This window comes from Cynocephalus volans, chromosome 10, assembly GCF_027409185.1.
Source record: "Cynocephalus volans isolate mCynVol1 chromosome 10, mCynVol1.pri, whole genome shotgun sequence".
Lineage (NCBI taxonomy): Eukaryota > Metazoa > Chordata > Mammalia > Dermoptera > Cynocephalidae > Cynocephalus > Cynocephalus volans.
In genome coordinates, this window is record NC_084469.1 from 106,402,341 (window position 1) to 106,415,368 (window position 13,028).

The 13,028-nt window shown below is 37.1% G+C and overlaps 2 protein-coding genes across 2 annotated transcripts; both read right to left on the reverse strand.

The window, feature by feature from the left end:
- Positions 1-1,010: 1,010 nt before the first annotated feature.
- LOC134387061 (olfactory receptor 7A10-like) lies at positions 1,011-1,940 on the reverse strand. The gene has a single exon (XM_063109289.1). The coding sequence runs from the start codon at positions 1,938-1,940 to the stop codon at positions 1,011-1,013; it is 930 nt and encodes a 309-aa protein (XP_062965359.1).
- Positions 1,941-11,802: 9,862 nt separating this feature from the next.
- Positions 11,803-12,732, reverse strand: LOC134387138 (olfactory receptor 7A17-like). The gene has a single exon (XM_063109469.1). It carries the CDS (start codon positions 12,730-12,732, stop codon positions 11,803-11,805), a length of 930 nt encoding a protein of 309 aa, XP_062965539.1.
- Positions 12,733-13,028: the final 296 nt, after the last annotated feature.

Consider the following 13,028-nt stretch of genomic DNA (forward strand, 5'->3'; position numbering starts at 1 on the left):
ATTAGTACAGACATAATGGAAAATTAAGTGGAGGTTTTTCAAAATAACTAGAGATAGATCTAACATGTAATCCAACAATCCCACTTGTGGGCATGAATCCGAAGGAACGGAAATCATCATGTTGAATGGATACCTGCACTCCCATGTTTATTGCAGCTGTATTCACAGTAGCCAAGAGTTGGATTAATCTAAATATCCATCAATGGGTGATTGGATAAAGAAATGTGGTCTATATACACAATGGAATTCTACTCAGCCATAAACAAGAATGAAATTCTGCCACTTGCAGCAACATGGATGAGTTTGGAGAGGATTATGTTAAGTGAAATAAGACTTGATGAGAAAGAAAAACACTCCATGTCTCACTCATATGTGAGAGTAAAAAAATTTAATCATATGAAAGTAGAGAGTAGAATAGTGGTTATATAGACTGGCAAGGGGGGGTGAAGTAGGAATAGAGAGAGGGTGGTCAATGGATACAAAATTGCAGGTAGGAAGAATGAGGTCTAGTGTTCTCTACCAAGGTAGGGAGAATACAGTTAACAATTTATTGTATAATTTCAAACAGGCATCAGAGAGAAATCTGAATGTTCCCAACACAAAGAAATAACAAATCACTGACTTGATGGAAATGATAGTTACCCTGACAGGATCATTGCACACCGTGTAAATGTACCAACATATCACATTGCATTCCAAAAATTTATATGGTTATCATGGGTCATTTAAGAAAAAGTAAGTAAGTAAATTCAGAGACAGTAGTAGACTAGAGGCTGCCAAGACTGGGGGTGTGTGGGGGACTGCAAACAATGAGAAGTTATTGCTTGATTTGCTCAGAGTTTATGTTTAGGATGATGATGGAAAAGTTTAAAAATAAACAGAGGGGATGGTTACACAGCATTGTGAATGTAACTAATTCCAGGGAATTGTAAGTTTAAAATGGTTAAAAGGGCAAATCATACGTTATATATATTTTACCACAATTCAAAAATGAAAGAAATATAGTTCTTTCATTGCTTTTCTCTTATGAATCTTTTCAGCACCCTCTTTATGTCCTTATTTCTCAGACTGTAGATGATGGGGTTCAGCATGGGTGTGACCACAGTGTACATCATAGAGGCTGTTGCAACTGAGTGAGAGTTGTGTGAAGCAGCAGAACTAAGGTACACTCCTAGACCTGTTCCATAAAATAAGGAGACAACTGAGAGGTGAGATGCACAGGTGGAAAATGCTTTATACTTTCCCTGAGCTGTTGAGATTCCATGTATGGCAGAGACTATCTTAGAATAAGAGTAGAGAATCCCACAGAGGGTTCCACCACCCAGAAGGCCTGATGCAAAATACATCACCAGGTCATTAAGAAAGGTGTCAGAACAGGCATGATGGACCACCTGATTAAGCTCACAGAAAAAGTGGGGGATTTCCAAGTCTGTGCAGAAGGACAGCTGCAGCACCATTAAGCTCTGTAAGAGGGAATGCAGGACACTCATGATCCAGGACACCAGAACCAGCAACACACAAAGAACAGGGTTCATGATGAACGTGTAGTTCAAAGGGTGACAGATGGCCAGAAATCGGTCATAGGCCATCACAGTAAGGAGAAAGCCTTCCAACCCTATAAAGAGTATGAAAAAGTACATCTGTGTTATGCAGCCTTCATAGGTTATGTTCTTGTTGTGTGTCTGTATATTCACCAGCATCTTTGGGACAGTGGTGGAGGTGAAACAGATGTCAGCAAAGGACAGGTTGGCAAGGAAGAAGTACATGGGTGTGTGGAGGTGGGAGTCTGAGATTGTGGCTAAGATAATAAGCAGGTTTCCAAGCACAGTGATCAGGTACATGGACAGGAACAGTCCAAAAAGCAAGAGCTGCAATTCTGGTTCCTCTGAAAATCCCAGAAGAAGAAATTCTGAAATTCGTGTATCATTCCCTGGTTCCATGTGGTTGATGTGACTACTAAAAAAAGAGAAAGACACCATGACACAAGCATGTAGTACTCACCGATCAGAAATGGTATCATTTATTTTCTATGCTCAAGAAGTTAACTTCTCTCTCTATCTTTCCCCCTTTCTTCCTCCCTTTTGCCCTCCCTCCATTTCTCCTGTCCTTTCTCTCTCTCTCTTTCTTTCTTTGTTCCTTTCATTCTTTTTTCTTTCCACATTGAAAAATATAATTTTATACATTTATTGTGTAGAAAATGTTTTGAAGAAATATATACATTTTGAAATGGCTAAATCTAGCTAATTAACCTATACATTACTCCAGAAAGTCATCATTTTAATGCTGAGAACACTTAACCTCTGTTTTCTTTGCATTTTTCAATAATACAATTTATCATAATTAACTACAGTCACCATGCTGCACAATAGATCTCTTGAAATTATTCCTCCTATCTTAGTGTATTGTTCTATTTCTTTCTCAACATGTCCTCAATCCCAACACCACCTCATTGCAAGTGCCCCACCCTCTGGTAACCTCTATTCTACAAGAAGGTAATTTCTATACTTTACATGTGAATATGATCACCTTTAGGGGATACTCATTCCATCTATGTTTTGGAATTTCCATCCCACTCTTAGCCTTTCCCTGATAGCATGTTTTCTACAGTTTTAAAGAGAATATCTTTAATGCATTTGAGAGAAATTAATTGAATTTTGACAAGTTCCAGGAATGTCAAGATATTGAGTGAACAGAGCTAAAAAACAAAAAATCCCTACAGTCTTATAACAGAGAGAGAATCCAAGCAAATTGACAAATCCTATGAAGAAAAAGAAAGAAGATGTAAAGGAAAGAGTGTATGTGGTGTTATTTTTTTTACTGGGAATTCGGTAAAGGCCACCAGACAAAGTGACAATTGAACAGAGACTGTAATGAAGACAGGGCGAGAGTCTCGATGTCCCCTGCACAAGTGGGTGCCTGGCAGGAGGAACAGCCAGTGCAAAGTCCCTGAGGAAGGAGCTTGTTCATTGCGAACAAAGAAGCCACTGTGACAGGGGAATGAGCAAGGGGAGAGTGATGAGATGCGGTATCAGAGAATGTTGAAGAATGAGGTGGCCTAGTAGCTCTGAAACTTCGGGACACGACGAGTCCCTCTGTCCAGATGTTGCATGTCACTTTATTAATTTGGTTGCAAAGGTGCCCTGTGATAGAAATGCAGCTCCTTTTTATTCTCATAGGTTGTCTTCAGGGTTTTGCTTTATGTTATGTCACCTTTTGGCATGTGTTGAGCCTAGCGCCCTTTTTCTTAAGCCTGTGCTCACTCCTGAAGCTGCATGCGTGCACACGCACCTGCACACACACACACACACACGTAGCACAACGTGGCCTGCTTGGGCCATGTTAATACCATTCTCTTCATACCCCAGTCACACAATTAGAAAAGAGTAGATACCATACAAGTAGTCACTATCAGATTGTCTCTTCCCTAGAGAACGTAGAATTCATCCCCAGAAATTCCCTTTTATGAATCTCCCATACACATGTAACCTTGAGGCTCCACTTTGAAATGACCATTTTCTGCTCTGTGTTTAAAGAAACATGAAATACCTGACCAGGACAGAGAAAAACAAAAAGTAATTGAACCTGAATGGGGGGAAAAAAAAAAAAGATCTGAAATATTCAGGAAGTCCTTGAGAAATTGCAAGAAAGAAAAAGCTTCTTTGCTTTTGGAGACAATCTAACTCCTGTTATATCCTCTTGAGGTCCAGCAAAAATAATAAAAGAAAGAGAACATTTGCCAAACAATGCAATGATATCTTTTCAGAGTCAAGATACTTCGAGATGGAGCACGCCTATAGAAAAAAACGTTCAAGTTGAATAAACCAACCATACATAAAAGGAAGTAGAAAAAAACCCCACCACTTGGGCATTTATACGTGAAACAGAAGACTTGTTTTTTCTGTGTCTATACTATGTTTATTTGAACAGTTAGTTTTTACACAGTTCTTCAGTGGATGACAGTGGCCGCACTCTCACTTTTCTTGTGTGGTATCTTCTCTTTGTTATCCTCAGGCTTTGTGTTTTGTTTTTATTTATTTGACAAATCTAATGGGAACACTCATCTTGGTTCTGGTCTTCCTCTAACATGCAAAGGTTTCCCTGATGTTACTCCATGAAAATCCTGCACACATCGTGATAATTCTATCCTGTTATGCTAAAAAGCATTGTTCATATAGTTAATCCTTGAGGACATTATGTCATACACACACTTATTTTATTGTTCTGTATCTTAATCATTATCACGCAATATTCAAATGAGAGTGATATCACCTGCTTTGCTTAGTTTAGTATTTTCCAAAGGTATGTGAATATGTGTGCATTGCAAGAAACAAATTAAAGAAAAATAGTTATGAAATAAAAAGTATGTCAGGGGAATAAAACCCTGTTAAATATAGAGGTTTTTAAAAAAACTGTGTTAAACAAAATTGAATGAGCATCAAAAAATAACTGAAACAGACAGAATATAACAATGGCAATGATATACAATAAATTAATTATTAAGTGGATAAAGAGCTAGACATTAAAGAGTTCCTAGAAAGTTCTGGCACATGGTAGATGCTCACTTAATATTTGTTGAGTGAATCAGGAAAGTTTCAGTAAATATAGACATTTAGTATATGATCAGATTGTTTTTCAATTTAGTTGCAGCAAGATGAATTAAAGATGGCATAAATCATTATCTAACAGGAAGCAAATCAGGTTGGTCTCATATTTCACACTTCTCAAAAAAATCAGAGGAATTAAATACCTCAGTGTAAAAGTAAACAATACATTTTAGCAAATATCTAGAAAACTACATAGAAAATCTACAGGAGGAGAAAGCATCTTAATAAGCATCTGAAGCATCTTAAGGCAAGAGACACAGAAGTGAGAGAAAGATGTATAATTAACTAGACAAAATACAAAACACTTTATGGGCAAAAATATCACCCAAAAGTAAATGGAGAAACAATAACCTATATAATAATTTGAAATGCAGATATGGAAAGAAAAAAAAAGAGGGGAGAGGGGGCATATAATAATAACAAGCAAGTCAAAATGGTGATTATACAAATGCATCTTTGTTCAAACTCGGTAATAGTTTAAGAGAACAAGAAATCTCTTTCAAACCCAGGATCCTTGGAAAAAACTTAAATAGATGCCTCATTGAGTGGTGCTAGAACTTTTAGATGGTAACAAGATATACTCTCTAATTTTGCTGGCAGAAACGTGAAGTTTTCTTGAGAACTTGAGAAAAACAGGGTCTCGAGAAGACAATGTGGAGATAGATGTGCAAAATGCAGGTATTTGTTAACTCAAAGTTTCTCAGTTTCAACACTGCTCAATACATGGGCCAGATCCCTCCTTCGCTCTCCCCCCCCTTTTCTTTTAAATTTTATTTTGTTATATATTTATTTTTTATTGATTATGCATATTCATTGTGCACAAAGCTGACCCTCACCACCTATGCCTAAGATGTGATGATCAGATCAATACTCTCTGCATGTACTTACCACAAATTCCAATTATTCCCCATGTCCTCCACCCAATTACACCCCAACTTCCCTTCTCCTCCCTCCCACCATCCCCAGCAATCCTAGGTATGCTCTCTCCTTCTGCAAGCCCAACACACCACTGTGGTCTTTCTTTCCTTCCTTCTTTCTCTCTTAGCTCCCACTTATGAGTGTGGACATGCAGTATTTCTCTTTTTGTACCTGGCTTATTTCACCTAACATACTTTTCTCGAAGCTCATCCATGTTGCTGTGAAGGACAGAATTATATATATATATTTTATAAATGAGTAGTATTCCACAGTGTATATGTACCTAATGTTCCTTAAACAGTCATCCGTCAATGGACACTTAGTTTGGTTCCATATCTTGGCTGTGGTAAATAAAACTGTGATGAACATGGGAGTGCAGGTATCCCTTCAACATGATGATTTCCATCCCTTTGGGTATATACCCAGAAATGGGACTGCTGGATCATGTGGAAGATCTATCTGTAGTTGTTTTAGAAACCCCCATACTGTTTTCCATAGTGGTTGTACTAATTTATAGTCCTACCACAGTGTGAGAGTGTTCCCCTGTCTCCACATACCCTCAGTCTTTATTACAGCCAGTCTAACTGGGGTGAGATAATATTGCAATGTAGTTTTAATTTGCATTTCCCTGATGATTAGAGATAATGAGATTTTTTTTAAATATATGTCTTCCTTTTGTATATATTCCTTCTAAAAATGTCTATTCAGCTCCTTTGCCCATTTCTTAATTAGGTTGTTTGTTTCTTTACTATGTAGTTGCTTGAGTTTTTTGTATATTCTGGACTTTAATTCCTTTTCAGATGACTAGTTTGCAAATATTTTCTCCATTCTCTAGGTTGTCTCTTTACTCTATTGATTGTCTCCTTTGCTGTGCAGAAGCCTTTTAGTTTGGCCAGCCACCAAACCCATTTTTAAAATTGTTTTTAATTTTAATCGACACCTTGTAATTACACATATTTACAGAATGCAGTCTGATGTTTTGATACACATATATGTTGTATGATAATAATGTGAGGGTAGTTAAAGTGTCAGTCACCTCATGCACTTATCTTTTCTTTGGGTGAAAACATTCAAAAGCCTCTCTTGAAGCTATTACATAGTATATGAAACTTAACTGTTAACCATAATCACCCTACTGGGTGATAGAACATCAGAACTTATTCTTTCTATCTTTATGGTAGGGTTTTCTGTGCACTGTATTCTGTTTATCAGAATCCCTGGCCTTAGCGACCCATTCCCTGAATGAAAACCAAATTTGTCATTGCTCGATGTCCCTTGGGGGCAAAACTACTGGCAGGAGACAACCACAGTTTAAACATAAAAATCCACATATATTTTACAGTGTTGATAAAATAGGAAAGGAAAGGGGAAGATAAACTGGGGGAGAAAACCACACTAAAACATAAGGAACATTTGCGATGTGCACAGGAATCTACTCATGCATGTGTATAAACACTGCATGAGTATGTTTGTGTGCACAACACAGAAAGAGAAATTTTAAGTGAGACTAAGAACTTAGGGAACAAATAACAGCAGAGAGACTGCTGTTAGATTAAGTGTTCTGTTTTTTTTTCTTCCAAACGACTGTGTGAAACAGAATAGGATGAAAATCAGAAACTAACTTTATATGAAGATATAAAATAGTAATAATTTAATGACCTCAACATGGGTCACTATTCAAGATTAAATCGCCAAAGGCTTAGAAATAAAAGTATATAATAGGAGGTGTTTTAAAATGTGGGGAGAGGATGTAGTATGAAAAGTTATAACTTCATCTTATATAAAGATATAAGAATTCAAATATGTTTATTAAAGGTGAAGGTGATTGTGGTCAAATGCTAATGAATGCCTTTCAAATGATGGCCAAGGTGAAAAAACTTTTAGAAACAAATCTAATTTTTTTTTAAAAAGGCAAGACACACAAGAAAGAATATAACAGGTGTCAAAACAAATAGGAAATGTACACATAAAAGGCAATTATTTTGCCAAATAATCCAGAATAACTTCCTACATTTATAAAGCCATCAGTTGAACACAAATATAACTGATGCATGGATATGATTACAAAAAAAATAGACGAACATTCATACATCATTCACAAATACATTGATATCTTGTAAAACATCTAAATGACAAACTTCAAAATTGTTGAAAAACTTCAATTCTTATGTTTAAAAGAATGCAATAAAAAAAGGAAATAAAAACACTCCAAACACACCACACGAAAGCTAAAAATCTTGCACAGGCAATTTACATTAGAGTGATAAACATCTAATGAACACACAAACATATTCAGCTTCATAAGTAATAAAATAATTGCAAAGTAAAGGTTTTTAGTATGCCACTTTTCAACTGTGAAATAATTTTTTTATTTCATTAGAATATCAGATATGAGAGAAGATATTGCAAAATGTACACCTCATGGACTGCTGTCATGAGGCAATATTTAAAAGAAATCCATTGGTCTGGACCTTTCTCAGCAATATGCAAACATACTCAAATATGGTCCAACTTAAAAAGAAAAAAGAAATGCCATTATTTCTGCATGTATCCCTCAAAATCTAATACCCAGTTTCTCATCTCCATTTAATTGCAAAGATCCTGGGGTATGTGTTCTGCTTTTACTGGAACCACTTGAAACCTTCCATTCCCTCCTGTTAACATGACTTAATTGTCAATAATCACCCACTATGGCTGAGTTCAATGTTCACTTATCTTTGTAGCATCAAAAATATATACATATTCAGATTATTTAATCAAGCAAGCAAACAAACACAGCAATGTCTTTGCTATGGGCTGGGCTGGATTGGATCTCAGGTGACCTTCACGTGATATGTTTACAACTTCCATTCTCTCTGTACCTTTCCTTCAGTGTGCACTGGGATCTTGGACTCACCTACATGGGTTTTTTGAAAGGAAGGTCTCTGTATGGAATTCTGAATTCCTATCTGTATGGCTGATGATGGAGACTGAAGCTCTGGTGCCAGACAAGTCATCTGGAAAAGGTCAAGCATTGGTCCCTGACCCAGAATTCGGACTGCAAAAGAAACAACAACGTCCTGTCCAGACCAAGGTTGCACACACTGAGAGAACACAGCAGGGGAAATATTTACAGTTCTGTGTATCTGCTCATTAGGCACATTTCCGTCTTGTTTGCCAGCCCTGAGCACATCATTTCCCTGTGGGACAAATTCTCTGTACCACAAGGAATTTCTTTTCCTGCATATTATCTTTGTCCAAGAAACCGGATTAAACATCAGGGGAATACAATCTATTTTACTCCTTCCTCATGGACTTACCTGACTGAAATTCAGAGATCTAACCTCTTAATACCTTATCTCAATCCTGAGTTAAAATTTTTCCATAGTCTAAGAATGGGAAACTCTGTATCAGATACACAGTTTGTAAATATTTTCTCCTATTCTGCAGGTTGTCCCTTCACTCTGTTGATTGTTTCCTTTTCTGTGCAGAAGCTTTTTAGTTTGAGATGATCCCATTTATTTATTTGTGCTTTTGTAGCTTGTGCTTCTGAGAACATATTAAAAAAAAAATCATTGCCCAGACCAGTGTCACAGAGCTTTCCCCACATATTTTGTTCTACTAATTTCAAAGATTCTGCTCTTACATTTAAGTCTTTAATAAATTTTGAATTGATTTTTATGTATAGTTTCATATAAGGGTCTAATTTTATTCCTCTGCATGTGGATATATAGTATCCCCTACACTATTCACAGAAAAGGCCCTTCTTTCCCCATTGTGTATTCTGGGCACCTTTGTCAAAAATCAGTTGTCTGCCTGTCACCACTCATGCCCAAGATGTGCTGGCCAGATCAATATTGGTGGCATGCCCATTACCACAAATTGAGATTATGTCCCATGTCCCCTAACCATTTATCCCTGACCTTCCTCCCCTTCCCAATGTTCCCCACTCCAATTTGTATCATTAGGTCTGTTCGCTGCCTCTTGAAGTCCAACACAACCCTGTGGTCTTTCTTTCCTTCCTTCTCTCTCTCTTAGCTCCCACTTATGCGTGAGGACATGCAGTATTTTTCCCTACATGCTTTGCTTATTTCACTCAACCTATGTAGGTCACATAATACTATGCTCTCATTAAAATAATCAAACATCTACAGATATATGCATACATCAATCCTGTGTTTTTCACTAAATAAATGCAATATTTTCAAAAAAAAAATCAGTCAACTGGGCTCTGTATTCTGTTCCATTGGCCCATGTGTGTGTTGTAATATCAGTACCATGGAATTTTATAGCTTGGTAGTATATTTTGAAGTCAAGTAGTGTGATACCTACAGTTGGTTTCGTTTTGCTTTGGCTGCTCGACTTGTTTTGTGGTTCCATAAGAACTGTAATATTAATTTTTCTTTTTCTGTGAACAATGTCATTGGTATTTTGATAGGTATTGCCTTGAATCTGTAGATCTCTTTGGGTAGTATGGATGTTTGTGTAATATTAATTCTTCTAAACTATGAACATGGGATATCTCTCAATATATTTACTTTAAAAATTTTTTTATTTTATTTTGTCAATATACAATGTGGTTGATTATTGTGGCCCATTACCGAAATCTACCTCCCTCCTCCATCTCCCCCCTCACCCCCAACAATGTCCTTTCTGTTTGCTTGTCGTATCAACTTCAAGGAATTGTAACTGTTGTGTCTTCCTCCCCACCCCATTTGTTGTGTGTGTGTGTGTGTGTGTGTGTGTGTGTGAATTTATTTATTTATTTTTAGCTCCCAAAAGTAAGTGAGAATATGTGATATTTCTCTTTCTGTGCCTGACATGTTTCACTTAATATAATTCTTTCTAGGTCCATCAATGTCATTGCAAATGGCAGTATTTCATTCTTTTATATAGCAGAGTAGTATTCCATTGTGTAAATATACCCCTTTTTCCATATCCACTCACCTGATGATGGACATTTGGGTTGATTCCAACTCTTAGCTATTGTAAAGAGTGCTGCGATGAACATTGGGGAACAGGTATATCTTTGACTTGATGATTTCCATTCCTCTGGGTATATTCCCAGTAGGGGGATAGCTGGGTCATATGGTAGATCAATCTGCAATTGTTTGAGGAACCTTCATAACATTTTCAATAGAGGCTGCACCATTTTGCAGTCCCACAAACAATGTATGAAAGTTCCTTTTTCTCCACAACCTCGCAGCATTTATTCACAGTCTTTTGAATATTTTCCATCCTAACTGGGGTGAGATGGTATCTCAGTGTGGTTTTGATTTGCATTTCCCAAATGCTGAGTGATGTTGAGCATTTTTTCATATGTATGTTGGCAATTCATATAACTTCCTTTGAGAAATGCCTATTTAGCTCTTTTGCCCATTATTTAATTGGGTTGCTTGTTTTTATCTTGTAAAGTTGTTTGAGTTCCTTGTATATTTTGGATATTAATCCTTTGTCAGATGTATATTTTGCAAATATTTTCTCCCACTCTCTTGGTTGTCTTTTAACTCTGTTAATTGTTTCTTATGCTGTACAGAAACTTTTTGGTGCAGCTGTTATATAAAATAGTATGGATATTCCATAAACAACTTCAGATAGAATTTCCATACAATCCAGCAGTCACACTGCTGTGTAGATATCCAAAGAAATGGAAATAATCATGTCAAAGAGATACCTCCACCCCCAAGTTCATAGCAGTTCTATATAAAATATTCAAGAGTTGGAACCATGCTAAATGTCCATTGTCGGATGAGTGGATAAGGAAAATGTGGTACATATACACAACGGAATAATACTCTGCCATAAAAAAGAATGAAAAGTTGCCATTTGCAGCAGCATGGATGAACTTAGAGAAAATCATGTGAAGTGAAAGAAGCCAGGCACAGAAAGGGAAATATCATGTGTCCTCACTCATAAGTGGAAACTAAAAATAAGCATAGAAATAAAAGAAAGAAAGATACAACATTCAAAATAATACATTGAATTTTCAAAGAGAGAACTGAGGTCACTAGAAGTGGGAAGTGGGGACCAGGGAAGGGAGGGCTATGAACAGTGATGGCAGTGTATATTCTTGAATATAATAATTATTCTGACTTGCCCATCACATATTGCACACAAGTATTAATATTCAACTCTGTACCCCACAGATACATACAATCAACTATGTGACAATAATATTTTAAGAATCAGAAAGAGTAAGTTGTACTATTATAATAAGTTAAAACAAATCACAATTTCTGTATCTGAGTCTTTGATCCCTGCAATCAGGGGCACATCTTCAGCAGCAGTGCAATTGGTCATTTTATTGTTTCCTACCAAAGAATCTTTTCAGAGCCCTCTTTATGTCTTTATTCCTCAGACTGTAGATAAAAGGGTTCAGCATGGGAGTGACCACAGTGTACATCACTGAGGCTGCAGCACTTGATTGTGAGTTGTGCGTAGCAGCAGAACTAAAGTACACTCCTAAGCTTGTACAATAAAATAGGGAGACAACTGAGAGGTGAGATGCACAGGTGGAAAATGCTTTATACTTCCCTCGAGCTGTTGAGATTGCACGTATGGAAGAAACTATCTTACAATAAGAGTAAAGGATACCAGCAAGAGGTCCTCCACCCAACATCACAGATGCAAAATATATCACCAAGTCATTAAGAAAAGTTTCAGAACAGGCAAGATGGACCACCTGATTAAGTTCACAGAAAAAGTGGGGGATTTCCAAGTCTGTGCAGAAGGACAGCCGCAGCACCAGTAAGGTGTGTACCAAGGATTGCACTGCACTGATGATGACAGACACCAGAACCAGCAACACACAGAGCAGGGGACTCATGATGACCGTGTAGTGCAGGGGGTGACAGATGGCCACAAGCCGGTCATAGGCCATCACAGCCAGGAGAAAGTCATCTAACAGTGAAAAAAACGTGAAAAAGTACATCTGGGTGATGCAACCTGCATATGTAATGACTTTTCTCTTTCTCTCAATGTTCAGCAGCATCTTTGGGATGGTTGTGGAAGTGAAACAGATGTCTGCAAAGGACAGGTTGGAGAGGAAAAAGTACATGGGAGTGTGGAGGAGGACATCTGAGATGATGGCCAGGAAGATAAGCAGGTTTCCAAACACAGTGATCAGGTACATGGAGAGGAAAAGTCCAAAGATGAGGGGCTGCAATTCTGGTGTCTCTGAAAAACCCATAAGAAGAAATTCTGAAATTTGTGTATCATTTCCTCGTCCCATGTGGTAGAAGTTCTATTAGGAAAGAGAAAACAAATGTAATTCTTTTCACACAAATGGCCTTTATTCACAGAGTTAAAATGTTACCATTTATATTTTTCAGTCATTAAATTATCTTTTACATTTTGTGTATAGATATGGTCCCATTTAGGGTACACCTAGAGCCATCTCAGCCATTTCACTAGGAGGAATCATGTATTTACCTATTTCACTGAGAAATCATTTCTTTCATGCAATTGAAGAGTGTAGTTGACTGATGATTATGTCCAGGCACTGTCTACACAATGAGTATTTTATGC

Excerpts from the sequence above, each read along its gene's own strand:
- LOC134387061 (XM_063109289.1), bottom strand. The coding sequence starts at position 1,940 with ATGGAACCAGGGAATGATACACGAATTTCAGAATTTCTTCTTCTGGGA.
- LOC134387138 (XM_063109469.1), bottom strand. The coding sequence starts at position 12,732 with ATGGGACGAGGAAATGATACACAAATTTCAGAATTTCTTCTTATGGGT.